This window comes from Cadophora gregata (genome assembly GCF_030347475.1).
Source record: "Cadophora gregata isolate MNR1 chromosome Unknown scaffold_19, whole genome shotgun sequence".
NCBI classification, from domain to species: Eukaryota; Fungi; Ascomycota; class Leotiomycetes; order Helotiales; family Ploettnerulaceae; genus Cadophora; species Cadophora gregata.
In genome coordinates this window covers 651,191-668,659 of record NW_026695942.1, presented here as the reverse complement: position 1 = coordinate 668,659, position 17,469 = coordinate 651,191, and the positions used below count along the sequence as shown (strand labels likewise).

Below are 17,469 nucleotides of genomic sequence, written 5' to 3'. Positions count from 1 at the left end.
GACTTCAACGTCCAGCTCTTAAGTCACGGAGCTTTCTTGATGGATTGTTGTATATATTCGTTGCGTTTCTACTACTTCCCGCGTCAGAGTGAAAATATTGAAGGGGGAAAATGACAGATTTTCAACAAGTCAGTCTTTTGGCACATCGTTTCATCGTGGTGGGCTATTCGACTAAGCTGGGAAAAATATGTATGTAGATAGTCAGTCGGGTGTTCAACCTCCTGATACTGCACAAAAAGCAACGCAGTGCAATGGATTTATCAGAATAAAAAGATGATAATGAGAATGCGCTGACGGTATTTGAATGGTACTTTTACATCGTCATCAGCTTATAATACAGTAAGCGAAGCCCATCCAGCTCTCTTCTCGCTTCGAACGAAGTATCCCGAACTCCTGGTAATGTACTGCACTGTCCTGTTGGTATCCTCCTCTCTTCGCGTTCCTTTCCAGAGATAGCACAAAACAGCAGAGGTAGATCACAAGCCTCATCCTAATCACACAGATGCTCTAATAGCAACATACGAAAGCTCATCTACCTATCATCAAACCACCTCCCCCAGCCCTCACTCTTCCCCCTCTCAGCCCCTGCACCCCCCGCATATCTCTTCTCCTCCTCCTCCCACTTCAACCTCTCGACCCTGCTTCTCGCCAAAAACGCCCTCGCAAACCTCCAAGCCTCCGTATCCGCCAGATTCCACGCCTCAATGGCACCCCTCAACTTCTCCTCATCCGCACTCCTCTGCGCTCCAAACTCCTTCGCCCGTTTCAACAGCTCTTTCTCTTTCTCGACATCCTCTGGGCTTGGTACAGGCCCATCTTTAGGATCCACGACCGGTTTAGGTCGGCGTTCGGGTCCTGGGACGGGAGTCTCGGATTTGCCTGTGTCGGTTGCGTTTCGGGGAATGCTGAATCCGAAATACCAGTCTAGGTCGGTGGGCATGTCTTTTTCCGCGGTGATCCAGAGGGAGTGGGCGGTACCGAAGCGGGAGGTGACGGCTTCTTTGAACTTGATGACACGGGGAGCGCCTGAGACGCCAGAGCCGAGGAGGCGTTGTGTGAGTGTTGTGAGCCATGGGTCGCGGCTAGATGTGCGTCTGATCCAAGGGACGTCGATGTCGGATCGAAAGGCGGTTAGGATGGCGGTTGTGAAGGGGTGGGGGACGGTGCCGATTGTGTAGAGGTCGGTTGTGTTGACGTAGTGTTCGGGGGTAGTAATCTTCATGGGCGTTGACGCCACGCATGGCTTGCACCGTGGAAGGTTGGGAGGGCAGGATGCTGGCATGGGTGATTCCGGACATTGAGACAAGAATTTCGCAAGCTTCAAGGCGGGTTCGACAGCGTAGGTCATGTGGTCTGGATGGGGCTTTAGAACTGCGATTCCTTTGGAGAATACATTCTGCCATGTTCCGTGGAGATGGGAAACGGTGAGCTTGTTCAAGATCACCAATCCTGCAGCCCCTTTTCCAACTATGTTGTCTGCGATCTTGGGGTATTTGTCTTGAACCGTCCTTGCATCGTAATAAGCCAAAGACTCATGCTTTGGCTCGATCTCGAAAGTGTCTGGCTTCACAGCATCGATGAAGGTCTTCGCAGTCTTTAGATCCTTGTTCGCCAATGCTTCCTTTAGAGCTGCTGTAATTTCGGCCTTGGATCCTGCAAACATTCCGCTTCCTAAGTTGTCGAATCGAGTCAATTTTGGATAATCCCCTCTCCGTAGGTATGCCAACAGTGGATCCACGTGTGATCCCATGGGAAGCAGCAGATAGTTGCAGAGTAAACCAGTTCCCATATTCTCCCAAGCCAACCATCTCGATAACTCAGTCTTTAATTGCTCCTCCAGTTCTTTCATCTGCAATTCCGCATACATTGGGTTGTTCATGGCTTCAGCTGGGCTCAATATGATTGGCTTGAAGCCTTGTGCCCACCACGCCCGTCTCCATGTCAGCAAGATAGCATTCTCAGCTTTCTTGAGCTCCTCATCCTTCTTCGACGTGTGATCATAATATGTATAAATCGGGGGTCGTTCTTGCACGGGCGGGAGTAGCGACCGATTCTCATCCAGCGTCACTGAGGACGAGAAAGGACTCAGCCAGTTCCAATTCGTATACCACGACGCCTCCCCACTCGTGCTATTCTTCTGGACTGGTGGAGCATGTGCTGCTGGTCTGAAGGGGTTGAGGATGCTGGGCGACAGCTTCTTGGGGATCTTTGGCATCGATATCTTATGGTCTGTAAACCTGCCGAGTGATGGTCTTGCCGGTATCGAATTTGGCAGTGTAAAGACAAGAGTCATCACAGCAAATACGGCAATGGTACCAAGAAGAACTGCCATCCGCCGAGGAGGCAGAGAGCGTACTGGCCTGCCCATGAATGTGCGTTGGACTGGCATTGTATAGAATTGGAGTCGCTGTGAAAGGCAATGAAACCGCAGATTGATAATCGATCAAGAGCGCATCGAGAAAGGTCGATTCGCGGTCTGTAGCCGTCGAGAATCTAATAGTCTTGGATCCTTGACTTTGTCGTTTGGTGACGCGGTCCGAGAGTGTCCTGCGCTGTTTCCAGGAACCTTACGAGATAGCGAACAGAGGCTGAAACAAAATCAAGAACGCTGCAGATATAAGACTCCAAAGAAAAGAAGAAAACCCAGCAAGTTCGTGGGAGTCTGGACACAATGTCAGAATGCCATCAATGTTGATGCTATATTTGGACATTCCAATCCATTTCCAACTCGAGCCAAGCCAGCGTTGGCGCCAGCTGCGATAGAGAATCAGGGGTAGATGCACGTGACTCCGATAACGGCACACAATTTTCGCGAGGCTGAGAATTGTCCGGATGTGACTCCGCCTCGTGTATTTACTTCCATATTTTCTATTCTCCCGTCTTTCCTCCACTACATAACTCATATCTGTCTCTGGGTTAGACTTCTGTGAATGCCCTCAGTTTCAATTGATATCAGAACCGGGATCACTATCACAACTGAACATTTCGTGCATCAGGCCAGGTACTAAGTGTTAGTCACTCATTTACCCCACTTGGACCCTGATATATCTCCTCATATCTACTCCGAACAAATAACGATTGGCCTCATTTCTTCTATCAAATCTTCGGTGTCAACCTTTGATCACAATGTCCACCAAACCAGATCTCCCAGATCCCACAGCCGACCTTCATTGGTCTGCATACCGAGGAGCTATCCAAGATATCTTTTCTGCAAATGCTGAAGCACATCCAGACCGACTATGCGTCGTTGAAACTGCATCTGGGTCCTCACCAAGGAGAGAGTTCACTTACCGTCAGATCAATGAAGCTTCAAACATTTTGGCTCATCATCTGGTGCAGTCAGGTGTTCAGCGAGGGGAAGTGGTCATGTCCTACAGTCATCGAGGTGTTGACTTGGTAGTGACAGTTATGGGAATCTTGAAGGCTGGAGCTACATTTTCAGTGATCGATCCTTCTTATCCTCCGGATCGTCAGAACATCTATCTTGATGTTGCGAGACCTCGAGCCCTCGTTGTCATTGATAAAGCAACCAAAGAGGCTGGAGAATTGACGGACAAAGTTCGAAGCTTTATCAAGGAGAATCTGCAACTTCGGACTGAGGTTCCCGGATTGGAACTCAATGATGATGGAACTCTTGTTGGTGGAAACATCAACGGGAAGGACGTTCTAGCAGATCAAGTGTCTTTGAAAGCCAAGAGTCCCGGAGTTGTGGTGGGACCGGATTCCACACCTACTCTGTCTTTCACATCAGGATCCGAAGGTCGACCCAAGGGCGTCCGAGGCAGACACTATTCACTTGCCTACTACTTTGATTGGATGGCTGAGAATTTCAACCTTACCAAGAATGACAAGTTTACGATGTTGTCAGGTATTGCTCATGATCCCATCCAACGAGATATTTTCACTCCTCTATTTCTTGGAGCTCAGCTTCTGGTACCTTCCAAGGATGATATCCAGCATGAGAGACTGGCCGAATGGATGCGTGAACATGGTGCTACAGTCACTCACTTGACACCTGCGATGGGTCAGATTCTGGTCGGTGGAGCTAGTGCTGAATTCCCAGCTCTGCACCACTCATTCTTCGTTGGAGATATCTTAATTAAGCGAGATTGCAAGTCTCTGCAGAAGCTGGCTCCAAATGTGTTCATAGTGAACATGTATGGAACTACCGAGACGCAGCGAGCCGTCAGTTACTACGAGATTCCTAGCCGTGCCTCCGATCCAGAGTACCTGGAGAACATGGGCAATGTCATTCCAGCCGGTAAAGGCATGAAGGATGTCCAGCTTCTCATCGTGGACCGCGAAAACCGAAACCGTGTCTGCGGCGTTGGTGAGATCGGGGAAATATACGTTCGCGCTGCTGGTTTGGCTGAGGGATATCTCGGCAGTGACGAGCTTACCAAAACTAAGTTCGTGGACAGTTGGTTCGTCGATAATTCCAAGTGGATTGAGGAGGATAAGAAAGCAGCGAAGTCCCTCGCGGAAGAACCATGGAGAGAATTCTACCAGGGGCCGAGAGATCGTATGTACAGATCTGGTGATCTCGGTCGGTACATGCCAACTGGAGATGTGGAGTGTGTTGGCCGTGCGGATGACCAAGTCAAGATCCGAGGGTTTAGAATCGAACTTGGTGAAATCGATAAATATCTGTCTGATCATGTGATGGTACTAGACAATGTCACTCTGGTCCGAAGGAATAAGGATGAAGAACAGACTCTTGTCAGCTATATCGTGCCAGATATGCAGAAGTGGGCAAGATGGCTTGAACAGAAGGGTTTGGAAGACGACACATCTGGTGAAGGAATCCAAGGACGACTTCGACGATTCTGGCCGTTAGGAGACGACGTCAAGCAATTTCTCAAGGAGAAGCTCCCTTCGTACGCCATCCCAGAAGTCATCATTCCGCTCGACAAATTCCCTCTAAACCCCAATGGCAAGAAAGACAAGCCCGCTCTCCCATTCCCAGACGCAGCGCAACTCGCCGCCGCAAGACCACAAGGCAAGCATGTTGATCTCACAGAAACCGAAAAGGACGTTGCCAGTATCTGGGGCTCTCTCATCCCCACCGTCGACGAACGAACCATTAGCCCCGACGATTCATTCTTTGACATTGGTGGACACAGCATTCTCGCCCAACAGATGCTTTTCAAAGTCAATCGCAAATGGTCCGGTATCAAGATCAACATGAGCGTGATGTTCCAGAATCCCACACTCAAGACGTTTGCTGCTCAGATCGAGCGCCGCACATCTTCGACTACCAGTGAAGAAATACAAGTCGAAGCTGTAGTAGACTACGCCGCCGACGCCAAAGCTCTCCTCAAGACACTTCCATCCTCATTCCCATCATCAGACACACCCATCACACCCACCACTCCACTAACCGTCTTCCTCACGGGTGCAACCGGTTTCCTAGGCGCATATCTCCTGCGGGATCTCCTCACTCGCTCCTCTCCACCCATCAAAGTCATCGCACACGTCCGCGCCCTCGACCCAACCACCGCCCTCAATCGGGTCAAACAAACTTGCCAGGCTTATGGCGTCTGGGATTCCTCTTGGGAGTCACGAATAACATGCGTCGTGGGTGACCTCGGTTCACCTCGCTTGGGACTCTCAGAAGCAACATTCGCAAAAGTCGCTCAAGACGCGAACGTAATCGTTCATAATGGTGCGCTCGTCCACTGGGTGTACCCGTATTCCAATCTCCGCCCGGCCAACGTCCAAGGCACTTTGGATATCCTCGCTCTCTGCTCTACTGGTACTCCAAAGCAACTCGCCTTCGTATCATCCACCTCCGTCCTCGACACGGACTATTTCGTCAAGCAATCCGCATCTGGCGTTCCCGTCTCCGAGGATGACGACCTTTCCGGTAGTGCCACAGGTTTAGGGACCGGCTACGGTCAAAGCAAATGGGTATCCGAGTATCTCGTGCGCGCAGCGGGCTCGCGGGGTCTTCGCGGGACTGTCATTCGTCCTGGATACGTGACTGGTGATCCGACCAGCGGTGTTACTAACACCGATGATTTCCTGATCCGTATGGCGAAGGGCTGTATCCAACTCAGTTGCCGTCCCAGAATCGCAAACACAGTCAACCAAGTCCCCGTCAGCCATGTAGCGCGCGTAGTCGTTGCCTCGGCACTGAGTCCTCCAAAGAAGGGGAAGTTGGCTGTCGCCCAGATAACGAGTCATCCACGCTTGACGTTTAGTCAGTATCTCGCTATGCTTGAGAGCTATGGGTGGGAGGTTCCTGAGGTGGAATATGACGTTTGGAAGAGGAAGTTGGAGAACTATGCTGCAGGTCAGGGCGAGGGTGATGGAAGAGAACAGCATGCTTTGTAGGTCTTTTCTTTTCGCACAGCCTCTTTTCTCTCCTTTCCGAACAAATTGGCTGACAATGTGAAAACAGAATGCCACTGTACCACTTCGCTACAACCTCCCTACCAGACGACACCATCGCCCCTGAAATGGCCGACCCAAACGCCACCGCCTCCTTAAAGTCCGACATCCAATTTACCTCTCAGGACCTCTCAGCAGGTGGATATGTTGACGAGGAGATCATGGGACGATATCTCGCTTACCTGGTTGGAATCGGTTTCGTTGGTGGTCCTGCTGGAAAGGGAAAGAAGGTGTTACCGGATGTGAAGATTAGTGAGGAGCAGAAGGCCGCGCTGTTGAGAGTTGGAGGTCGTGGGGCGTTGGTTTGAAATCTAGAGGATTCGGTGAGCTAGATGATGTAGTGCGTGTTATGAACTTTGACCAACATCATCTCTAGTATGCATTAGGATACTCTGAAGAACACCTGAGAATCTCTGAGATCGCAGACTGATGCATATTTCGATCTAACTCTCCCATATCACGGATAAGAGCGTAAATCTAGCCTCTGAAACTGGACATGGGTACGTTTTGCCCGGGGCGAACCTTCCATTCCTAGGCCCTTTACAGAAGTATATTGTGAGGAAAAATTCGTCCTCCCTCAGTTTAACACATGGAGGAAGGAAAGCGCGGCAAAAAAAAAGGGTGGTTCTTCCCATTCATGTCTTGCTTTTCAAGTTTCGTTACTGCTGGTAGGAAGGAGCGAGGTCCCGCCTTCATGGCGATGTCTTCCATCCTTAATGAATGGTCTTCGTCTTCCTCTTTGTTCTTTTCCTCCTACACATGCTGTATTTGTCAAGTCAACACAAAACATCTATACATCTAGAATATTGCAACAACTCTTGCGTGAGGTACCGAGTGTATACATTTCGCCATGAAGACCGCTTTGTGTGCAGCGTCCGGTAGGGCTTTGCTTGTTACACTGCATGACACAGCTCTCCGGCACTGCCTACCGTCCTATCATCCAGATGTTATAAGCCTAACACTTGATCAGTCATGTGCCTATCACAGCATTCGCTTAAGCGCCAGCCTGATCGATGAATTTGGGACTTAGCCTCAGACCACTTTTGTACTCGCCGCAGGGGAAACTTCTGTTCATTCTCACAACATACGAAGCACTCGGCATCTTGTCTGCAGCAAAAGATTCTTTGCACATCCCTTTGATAGCGTACGGAACAAGAGACTGTTCGAAAGAGGTTTCAGGGCTGTCAATATGGCTCTGGTGGCCATAGGCCTTGCCAGCAATATCGTTGGATTCATTGATGTCGGATGCAAGTTGATCTCAGAGATCCAAGATATCTCCCATTCCGCTTCTGGCGCGACAGACGACATCTCCGACATGCAAATGCTCGTCGACAAATTATCTCTCAGCTTAGACGGGCTCAAGCTGTCTAGTGCGACCGGTTCATCTACCACCACACAGCCGACTGCAAGTGAGCAGAAGCTCGAAAACCTCGCCTCGCGATGTGCTGTTCTTGCGAGAGAAATGTCTACGAAGCTGAACAAGCTTACCTTGGACGAGAATGCCAAGTCCAGAGGGCTGAGCAAACTTAAAGTTGCTATGAAGAGCATATGGGGAAAGAAAGATCTCGAAGAGAAATTGAGCAGGCTAAACGATTTTCGTTCTGAGTTTCAATTCAGCATCCTACTCAAGCTTAAGTCTGCATCTAGTGTTCTTTGGCAATGTCTCTGGGAATGTTTGGCAATCTTAACGTTCCAAGTTGTTTTAAATGGTAGCTTACTTTGCGTCTGTAGGGAGGTCTACAATTTGGTTTCAATCCGGAACTCGGAGAAATTTGCTTCTCTGGAGGACCAAGGGAGACGCTTCGTTCAGTTGCTCATTGAAGGACAAGGTGTGTTTGCACAAGAACTCGGAAGACAGACGGCTGTTATCCAAACTCTTCATGAGACAACGGAGATTAAGGGCCTGTTTAGCTCGGAAGTGACACTTGGGAAGTGACACTAAAGCTCGAGATAACAAAATCGTCACTTCCGTCACTTTGAGAAATAACAAATAAGTGACAATTCTGTTTAGCTCGATATTGTCACTTCTAGAAATATCTGTTATTTCTGTTAACTTTAGTTTTTTGTTACAAATAACACTAAAAGTCGAAATCGTGTCAAAAGTGTCACTTTATCACCTTATGTCTGAGCTAGCTAGGTCCTAAAGCTTAACTAAAGGATATTTCTTTCTTAAATTAAATATAACTTATTAACTAAAGTATTTAAAAATAATCTATTTAATACAAACTTGAATGATTTAAAAGGTATTAATTAAAAAGTGTATCTAAGAAAGTTTTTTAATAACACGCAAATTATAAGATTTGCGATTATATTAAAAAGAAGTAAGCAAGTACCCTGAAAGTGAGTTTGTACTACTCTAATAAGGTACTCACTACAGGGCCCTTAAGAGCCCCTCCAGCGTACCCTCCAGCGTACAGTCCACTAGAACTAGCGCCCTTCAAAATCGGCATTAGTGCCTTTTCATGACACGACTTAATTTCTATTCTTAATCCCTACTAAATTTCAGTGGGACAAAGGAATCTTGGCGTTACTTCTGCATCTCGCTTAAGAATCCGACAAAGCTGGACCGTGCGTTGTCACTTCCGATCCAAACGGGCCCTAATATAAAGCGACATTTCGATCAAAGCTACGCAGAGTTCATCCAGGCCGTCACTAAGAAGCAGAAGCAAGAACTAAGCCAAGACAACAAGCGGAGAGAAGACGCCATCTTACAGCACTTGAGCTTCCCTACATGGACGTCTGATACGAGACTATCGATCCAGCTCACGCTAAAACATTCAATTGGATTTTTGGAAATTCGAAGCAGCCCACTTGGAATCAATTTTCGGATTGGCTGGAAGGAAGCAACAAGAAGCTGTATTGGATCAATGGGAAAGCCGGCTCTGGGAAGTCCACTTTAATGAAGTACATTGTGAAGGATTCCCGAACGAAGGAGAAGCTTAAGAAGTGGGCTGGAGAGCGGGAACTCACTATGGAATATTTTTTCTTCTGGAATAGTGGCAACCCAGATCAATGCTCTCAAACCGGGCTATTCAGATCCCTGCTCCACTATCTGCTCAGGAAGCATCGTAGCTCGATTAAGGACGTTTTTCCTGAATTGTGGAATAATCTAAGCAACCCAAATGTACCAGTCATTTTGCGAGCTTGGACTGTTCCTTATGCGTTTGAGGCATTGAAGGATCTGATTTCCCGAGATCTAGGAAAGGTGGCCCTCTTCATCGATGGACTCGATGAATATCAAGGAGCTTCCGACCATTACTCGAACTCTGAGCGCCATGAAATGACTACAGGGAGGTCATTTGCCGCATCAAGTCTCTCACTTCGCTGGATCGGGCCAATGTCAAGATCTGCTTCTCAAGTAGACCTTATCAGATCTTCCACAAGCACTTCGACCAACAATCAAAGCTCAGCCTTCAACATCTCACGTACAGTGATATCTACCGATACACAGAAGACAAGCTATTGGGCGGCACTGCGAGATTAGATTCGTCCCATCTATCTAGTGAAGAACTTTCGACCCTCGTTTCACTGGTTGTGCGCCAAGCCCAAGGTATCTTTATGTGGGTTCGCCTGGTTGTAAAATCGCTCCTTGATGGCATTGACAATTTGGATGACTTCGAGACCCTGCGAAGCCGGCTGAAGTTAGTTCCATCCAGTTTGTTGGGCTTGTATCGACATATGCTGGAGCACGTCGAACCACAATATCGAATTGAATGCGCGAGGATCTTTACCTTCGCTGGGGTCGGATTTTCCATGGCCGAGCGATTAGATTACTGGAGCGCCTTTCGTAAGAATGAAGGGGCAGTTTTAACACTGCTTGGCTTGCACTTCGCTCTGGACTATTCTAGCGTGACGTCTTCTGGAAAAAGGCAACCAAATTTGTTATCTGACTTCCATGATATTGGCAATGCCATCAAACAAACTTCATTGAAACTGAAAACGAGGTGCCTGGGACTTGTTGAAGTCGGGCGCCCCGAATGGGACTTGGGAAGCAGCAGAACCGCTACAACATCGAAAGATCAATCAGATGGAGATGAGAAGGAAAATCATGACCAAAGGACATGGACAAAGATGAGCACAAGAATAAAGACTTGAAGGAACGCACAGCGTTGAAACAGAAAAAGATGATGGACTTGCCGCTACAATACATTCATCATTCTGTCAAAGAATTCCTCGTGCTGGATGAGACGATAAGCTTCTTCCAGCGCGTAATAGACAATGACCTCGACCCAAAGCTGCCGCTTATCTGGTCAATGATACAGAGGATCAGGATTGCTAAGAAGGTAGCCCTCACCGGATTCAGAACCAGGCTTAACAGTCTTGTAGACTCCACACTTCTTCTAGCTTTATCTCGCCTGCAAGAAGGCAAGCCGAGCCCTGTTGGACTTCTGGATCTTCTTGACAGCACCATGCAGCTCATACAATCTGACCAGGAGGTGTCGTGGGTGACTTCTGCAATCCGACATATTGCCTTTTGCTGCCACTCGCGGTATATTCATGATCTCGAGAAGGCAATTATCCGAATTATCCCACGACAAACACTGCAACTAAATGAAAACATGTTTCACGATGATTTTCTATCTTTGGCGATTTGTTACAGTATTACGGATTACGTGCAACTCAAAATTGCTAAGCACTCTTTGGGCATCAAGAAACCGGGTAGGCCTTATCTGGACTACGCTCTAGCGAGACAACCCTATGGTTCTATAGCTGAATGTGCAATAACCCCGAGGATGGTTCAGATACTGTTGCAATCGGGGGCCGAAGTGAATGAGCATTGTCCCAGTCAAGCCCCAGCGCACATGTCCGGTCTCAGTGACCTAATACGAGCTTCCTATTGGGCTAGCTGGACACCATGGAAGAGTGCATTGTCCACTGTATCTGAGCCGCCATTTCATTACCATGATCTCACGATGTTTGGACATAATCAGGACGCGGAGCAACGCCGGAATTGGCTTGAAGTATTCCAGCTTCTGCTGGCCAACGAACCAGATGTAGGCGTGAAATGTTGGGTAATGGATCCCGATGATCGCAGCTTGAGGAGAACCTTCACCGTGAGCGAAATTATTGCGAATGCGTTCGGCAACCAACATCCCAAAGATACTGCCAATCTGATTGCGAGGGTAGAAACATTGGCACACGCTCAGAAATGCCCAGTCTACCAACAGAGATTGGCAGGCGAGGTCATGGAGACACTGAGAAGGACACTTGTTCCTCACTTGGAGATGACACCAGCACAAGAAGCGTATTGGGGGTCGGACGACAAGGAGCTTTTGTAACAGAGCATCGGTTTCTTTTCTTAGGTTTTCTGTTATGTGGATGCTGCTAGTATGACTAATTTTCTGTTTTCAAAGCCAATATCCTAACAATATGACAGTGCTACCACTTTTGCGGGTGCAACTTAGCGATATCTTTCCCCTGAGTTGCGAAAATTTATATCCACTGTAGCTGTTGAGTCAAATCTGAGGCTTCTGGCAGTGAGGTTCACATCCATAATCCACAGCCCATCGAAATAAGTAAACAAACCGCCATACAAACTAAAATTTGTCAGCTTAGGATGGCAAGCACTGTTAGACCTAAAAAGAAAAATAAGAAACGTGAAATAACGAGAAGAAATATGTTGGACATACCCCTCAACTTCACTCTTGTTTGTTCGAGAAACAAGTCATGTTTCCTCAGGTTCGCTTCATCGGAACTTCGTTCTTGCTTCGCTACCTCACTCTCCTATCACCCTCCGCGCCTCCACTCACTGGAGCTATCAAAACAGAGAGAGAGAGGCTATCGAATTCAACGTCTCATTTTCAAGAGTCTATGAAGATGTTTTTTTTCTCAACCTCTCTTCAACATGCCAGAATAGAGATATATTGCTGATTTTTTATTTATTTATTATCATCTGACTCTACCTAATCTTCAACCCTCTTCCCCTCGCACTTCTCTTCTTTTCACTTCTCCTATCCTATACCCCCATCCCCTCCAGCCTACCACACACACACACACACACACACACATCTATACGCTTCCTTACCCATCCATCCCAACCTCCCAACGTCCACAATACCATCTCAGATCCTCTAGGTAGTATACGATAGATAGCTTTAATAATCCAATATTATATATATCACCAGTACTCAGGGACCACACGTTTACACTATTTTTCCCTGTCACCCAGACATACAGGAGAAGTCATCACATCAGACAACATAAGTCAGCATGGGCATGGTTAATAACGGATTTTCTCAATTCTCAATTCTCAATTCTCAATTCTCAATTCCCGGTGCCCGATTTCACTAGCTTATAATCTCATAATATTCTCTTTCATTTTAACTTTCTCTTTCCCTTTCTCTCCTCTCGCAAAGTTAAGAGGTGCGTGATTTGACTTGATGTGATCCGTTCTTGACTCCAACCACGTACTATCTCCTCATGCCATGCACCTCATACCATATAAGTCGTGCACAACCTCTTCGCTATTTGATCGCCCCGCAAGATTTCTATTGATGCCTCCCCTCCAACATCGCGTCGCATCCCCAGCTCTCCCAAAATAGAGGACGATTCGTCTTGTATTTCCCACCTAGACCACAGAGTAGCGCTATAACTAGCCACGTAGGAGCAGGCTGTCCGAACGATCCAACTGCCCCCATAACACGGGTATACAGCAGCAAAATCAAGGGACAGAGCCATAACCGATTGCATGGAAAACCACTGACAAATTCACGACTCGATATTTCGCAAAACGCAGACGCCATGCCCAGCGATGAAATGAGGAAGCCAGCAAAAAGGAAAAGCACCCCGAGCGCCTGTCTTTAACTAGACAACTTCCAAAACCAAAAACAGTAATAATGATAATATAATACAAGATTACTCCGCCTCTTTCGCCCCGAGCAACCCACCCCCATACCGCCGAACATGATGCTGACAATGACAATGATGATGAGGAAATAAACAATGAACAGTAAACGCATTTGCAAAACTATGAGCCGGAATTCAGAATGTTCCTCAAGCGCCACGCTGGTTGTATGTAATTTGATTGATTTTGTATGTGGTCGAATCTTCACATGTCTTGAAGGGGTGATTGACCTTCGAGGATTCGACGTTGGCGAGCCGCGCAGTAGGGGATCAGGTCGGCTCGATTGGGCGTTGCATGCAGGTGATTTTGCAACGTGGAGGAGCTGGATAATAAGAAACTGGACAATCGGCGTTCATGCTGGGTTGCCTTTCTGTCTCTTTCCCCCTATTCTTGGACTTGGCTTGACTGCGGTTTTCGTTTGCGTGCCGTTTGCCTGCTGTTGCTGATTCTCTTCTTCTGCTTTTACGGTGCTTGGCCTCCTACGTTTATTACTTGCGTTAGGACTGGTATTTGCACTTGGGCCGCTGGAACTGGTTCCGTGTTGGCTTTGTTGGAGTTGCATACCAGGAGCTTGAGCCGGACTACCATGTGGTCGTGGTGAACCATCAGGAAGGACGAGATGAGATGCTGCAGGGGACGCGCCAAAGTTGCCCATGCTGGGTGTTCGCGGACCGTTCGGGTTGGGTTGCGCACCAGGATTGTTGGCTCCGTTGGCAGTCACATTAGTGACGTATTGGTCCAAAGCGCCGTAAGGGTTTAAATCTGAATGCTGATGCGAGTAGTTGAACAATGGATTCATCATACCCAGGACTTCGGCAAGCTTGAAAGGTTAGACAAAGACTTGCAGAATTGAGCCGAGACTTACTTCGAGATACCGAAATACCGCCGGCGTAATGCCCATACTTGGCTTCACTTTTGATTGAGGGAGATCTATTTCAGGCGGGGCTTGTGGCGGCGATTTCATTGCCTTTGCCTTCTTCTTGTTCATCTCGGGGGACTGTTTACCCTCTGGTGGTGCATTGACTTTGTGCCACTCTTTCTGCCATTCATGTAATGGTCGAGCTGCGTTAAGTATCTGTGTCCGGGGCAGGTACTCCTCGTGACTGCTTGTAACGAATTCGAGAAGCTCGATCTTCTGGTCAGCGTCGAAATGGGCTTTCAGCGTACCATTCGCAACCAGCTACCACGTATTAGCAAGGGTCAATATCACTGTCTGGGTCAATTTTACCTGAGATCCATTATCGAACCAATACACGAAACTCGACTTCTGGCTCTCAATGTAATGTCCGTTGTTTGGCAATTCCTTTTCTGATCCTCGTTCCATGATCATCTGCATGTTCTTGATGCCACTCTCAAAGTGAGTATGGAAGTATCTTGCTAGTGCCGGAAACGTGATCTCGTATTGCTTGTTGGAAGTCTCGTCAACGAGCCATACGGAATGACGAAGAACTCCTTTCGGAGAAAAGAACCGATCGACGAATGTTAACCAATAATTCAGGTCATCACGCTGTTTGGTTCCCTGCGCAGCCAGTCGTTGAGTACCATTGGCCATATACAATGATAGTGGTTTCGAGCTTACCCCAAAGTTACTTAAATGGTCGCCGAATTGCATCAACTTCATCAAACACTGGCCCTTGATCTTGTCCCCTTGTCTCTGTTGTTGCTGCTGCAACATAGCAGCGGCTGCTGCCTGCTGCTGTTGTAATCCGGCCTGTTGTGGTTGTGGAACCTGTTGGGGTTGTTGTGCTTGAGCTTGTGGATTTGGTTGCGGTTGCTGAGGTTGTCCCTGCCCTTGGGCTTGGGCTTGTCCTTGATTCTGCTGGGCGGCGGCTGCTGCCTGTGCTTGCTGTTGTTGATGAGCTTGTTGCTGCATCATTGCATTCTGAGCCTGTGCATTCTGTGCCTGTTGAGGATTCATTTGTCCAGGTTGACCTTGATTATTGTTCCCTGCTTGAGCTTGTGCTGCTTGCTGTTGCATTGCCATCTGCTGGGCCATGATGAGTTGCTGTTGATGCTGGACATGTTAGCCTGATCAACGGTAGTGGGGGGGGGGAGGATAGGCAGATTCTCACATGGTGTTGCTGAGCAGCTTGTTGCTGTTGTTGCTGCTGCTGCAAGCTATTTTCAGCTACCTGTTGCTGTTGAGCTTGGAGATGCTGTGGCAGATTGACAGGTCGAGCCATGGGATTCCCCCGCATCGCATGGAACTGGGCTTGTGTCATTTGATTCATCCCATTTGGGAGCCCTATCGGAACACCACTGTATTGTTGTGCCAGCATGGCTTGTCGCTGGGCTTGTTGTTGTCGTTGTTGGGCTATCATCTGTTGTTGTTGCATCTGTAATTGAGGATTGGTTGCGACTGGAGAGAGGTGTGGTCAGCATCGGCCCGTCAAAAATCCCAAGGCAGCTGCGATCTACGGGAACTGTCACAAATTGGAAACACTTACACATGGCTTGTTGCTGTTGTAAAAATTGCGCCTGCTGGGCTTGGCCCGGATTAAGATGGTGCAGAGCATGTTGACTTGGTCCACCAGCTCCTGGGGGCATGCCACCCATCATGGCGCCTCCTTGAGTGACTTGTGGTCCGGGGCCAGAAACTCCCATCTGCATCTGCTGCATGCCTGGACCTGGTTGTCCTTGTTGTCCCTGATTATGAGGCATAGCCATAGGATGGCCAGGGGCCATACCTGGATGTTGTTGCTGCATTCCACCTGGGTGTGGTGAGTATGCTTGCATACTGGTCATCATATTGCTGGAGGCGACTATCCACGATGTGGAACTCGCAGTATGCCAATTCTACACCTGACATGCGCCGCGACGCTCTGAATCCACCTCCGCCGGCTGCTAAGCCTGATATGCCCGTCCGCGCTGTCGAAGCCGGTAGTGATGTTATACTCCACGAAGACGGCGCCAATTGCGATTTCGTCGTCGTGGGAGGGTTGTAGGGGGCTGGCAGGTGCAGTTTTGTCGCGATCGGATACAGGCTAAATGGCGCAATACCAGAAGCTGCTTTTCTCGAGCGTCGAAGTGTTTGTCGTCCTATCTGGCCTCGCAGTATGGTGCGACCTGGCAGATATGTTCAGAAAGCGAAGAAAGAGAAGATCGTGGTAGGCAAGTAGCACAGAGATGCGTGCAACAGCGGCGGTCGTCTGAATGTGCCAATGTCGAGGGCCGTGTCGTGTTGTGTCGTGTCGCAAAGCCCGGTTCTGTAATGGGCACGAACGAGGGAGACAGCTCGGTGTGCGGTTGATGCCACGCGCGCAGCGGACAAGTCTCGTCGATCGAGGCGGTTGTGTGTCGTGGGAATAGAGTCGCGGTGGTTTTCCCGGGGGATACTTGCGAACCCTTGGTCGAGGTGGTCGGTACAGTGGTAGGAGCCCTGGTCTGGTCAGGATGTCGAAGTTGGGCGTGGGCGTAGGCGTGGGAGTGGGAGTGGGAGTGGGAGTGTGAGTGGGAGTGGGTGCTGATGTAACATCTAAGGGGAAACAGTGCAGTGCCTGGGAAGTCGGCAGATAGAGAGTGCAGTAGCGAGAGAATGTCTAAACGTGCCCAAGCAATTGAGTGATTGAATGAATGCAATGCAGAGAAGTAGAAGTACGATGATGAGGAGGGCATTCACAGTTGCGCAACGCAATGCAATGCGGATTATGATTCGGTGACAACGTGAGGACTGGAAGCAATGTATTGTGAGGTGTGAAAAATGATTGTTGTCAGAATAGACTTTTGGGGCTTTGGCTTTGGCTTTGGCTTTGGCTTTGGGTGGTGGTCTCTGGAAGCCGGCGCTGGCTTGGTGCAGTGCAGTGCAGGGCAGGGTGAAGGTCTCGGAGGGCAACAGCGAGTTCGTTCCCAGGCGTCGGGACGAGAACAATACAACAGAGGCCGAGCGGGAGGGAGGGGATCATGCCATGGAACGGCGAGGGCGAAAGCAAAAGCAAAAGCAAAAGCAAAAAAGAAGGGGCGAGAACAGAAGGTGCGCCAAAGACACCAGGTGTGGATGGGACTGATTGGAGTGGAGCGGGCTTCAACGTGCCCCGGTGGAGGGATTCCGATCTCACGTGTTGAATCCCGAGATATGAGAACCTTGGAATGTCTTGAAAATGAACAACATGAATTCTATTTTGACTGGACTAACAATAACTCTGAGCATATCCGTATAAGGGTATCTGGAGACGGAGGTTTATCCATTTAAACGATGCAGAGATGAAATGTGTTGAGCTGCATGCCACGTGATA

The 17,469-nt window shown here is 48.6% G+C and overlaps 6 protein-coding genes across 6 annotated transcripts; 4 read left to right on the top strand and 2 right to left on the bottom strand.

Moving 5' to 3' along the window:
- Positions 1–284: 284 nt before the first annotated feature.
- ONS95_007222 (uncharacterized protein) lies at positions 285–2,722 on the bottom strand. The gene has a single exon (XM_058500720.1). The coding sequence runs from the start codon at positions 2,387–2,389 to the stop codon at positions 533–535; it is 1,857 nt and encodes a 618-aa protein (XP_058349537.1). The 5' UTR covers positions 2,390–2,722; the 3' UTR covers positions 285–532.
- Positions 2,723–2,847: 125 nt separating this feature from the next.
- On the top strand, positions 2,848–7,337 carry LYS2 (large subunit of alpha-aminoadipate reductase). The gene is made up of 3 exons (XM_058500719.1): positions 2,848–6,332; positions 6,404–6,716; positions 6,770–7,337. Exons 1-2 carry the CDS (start codon positions 3,127–3,129, stop codon positions 6,699–6,701), a joined length of 3,504 nt encoding a protein of 1,167 aa, XP_058349536.1. The 5' UTR covers positions 2,848–3,126; the 3' UTR covers positions 6,702–6,716; positions 6,770–7,337.
- A 245-nt stretch (positions 7,338–7,582) lies between these two features.
- On the top strand, positions 7,583–8,329 carry ONS95_007220 (uncharacterized protein; the record flags this gene model as incomplete). The annotated part of the gene is made up of 1 exon (XM_058500718.1): positions 7,583–8,329. One exon carries the CDS (start codon positions 7,583–7,585, stop codon positions 8,327–8,329), a length of 747 nt encoding a protein of 248 aa, XP_058349535.1.
- Positions 8,330–9,292: 963 nt separating this feature from the next.
- Positions 9,293–9,877, top strand: ONS95_007219 (uncharacterized protein; the record flags this gene model as incomplete). The annotated part of the gene is made up of 1 exon (XM_058500717.1): positions 9,293–9,877. The coding sequence occupies one exon, from the start codon at positions 9,293–9,295 to the stop codon at positions 9,875–9,877; it is 585 nt and encodes a 194-aa protein (XP_058349534.1).
- A 577-nt stretch (positions 9,878–10,454) lies between these two features.
- Positions 10,455–11,672, top strand: ONS95_007218 (uncharacterized protein; the record flags this gene model as incomplete). The annotated part of the gene is made up of 1 exon (XM_058500716.1): positions 10,455–11,672. The coding sequence occupies one exon, from the start codon at positions 10,455–10,457 to the stop codon at positions 11,670–11,672; it is 1,218 nt and encodes a 405-aa protein (XP_058349533.1).
- A 940-nt stretch (positions 11,673–12,612) lies between these two features.
- ONS95_007217 (uncharacterized protein) lies at positions 12,613–17,135 on the bottom strand. Its single transcript, XM_058500715.1, has 6 exons — positions 15,685–17,135; positions 15,310–15,596; positions 14,817–15,242; positions 14,466–14,756; positions 14,103–14,417; positions 12,613–14,057 (listed from the first exon to the last, which is right to left on the bottom strand). Exons 1-6 carry the CDS (start codon positions 15,983–15,985, stop codon positions 13,590–13,592), a joined length of 2,088 nt encoding a protein of 695 aa, XP_058349532.1. The 5' UTR covers positions 15,986–17,135; the 3' UTR covers positions 12,613–13,589.
- Between the last annotated feature and the right edge of the window lie 334 nt (positions 17,136–17,469).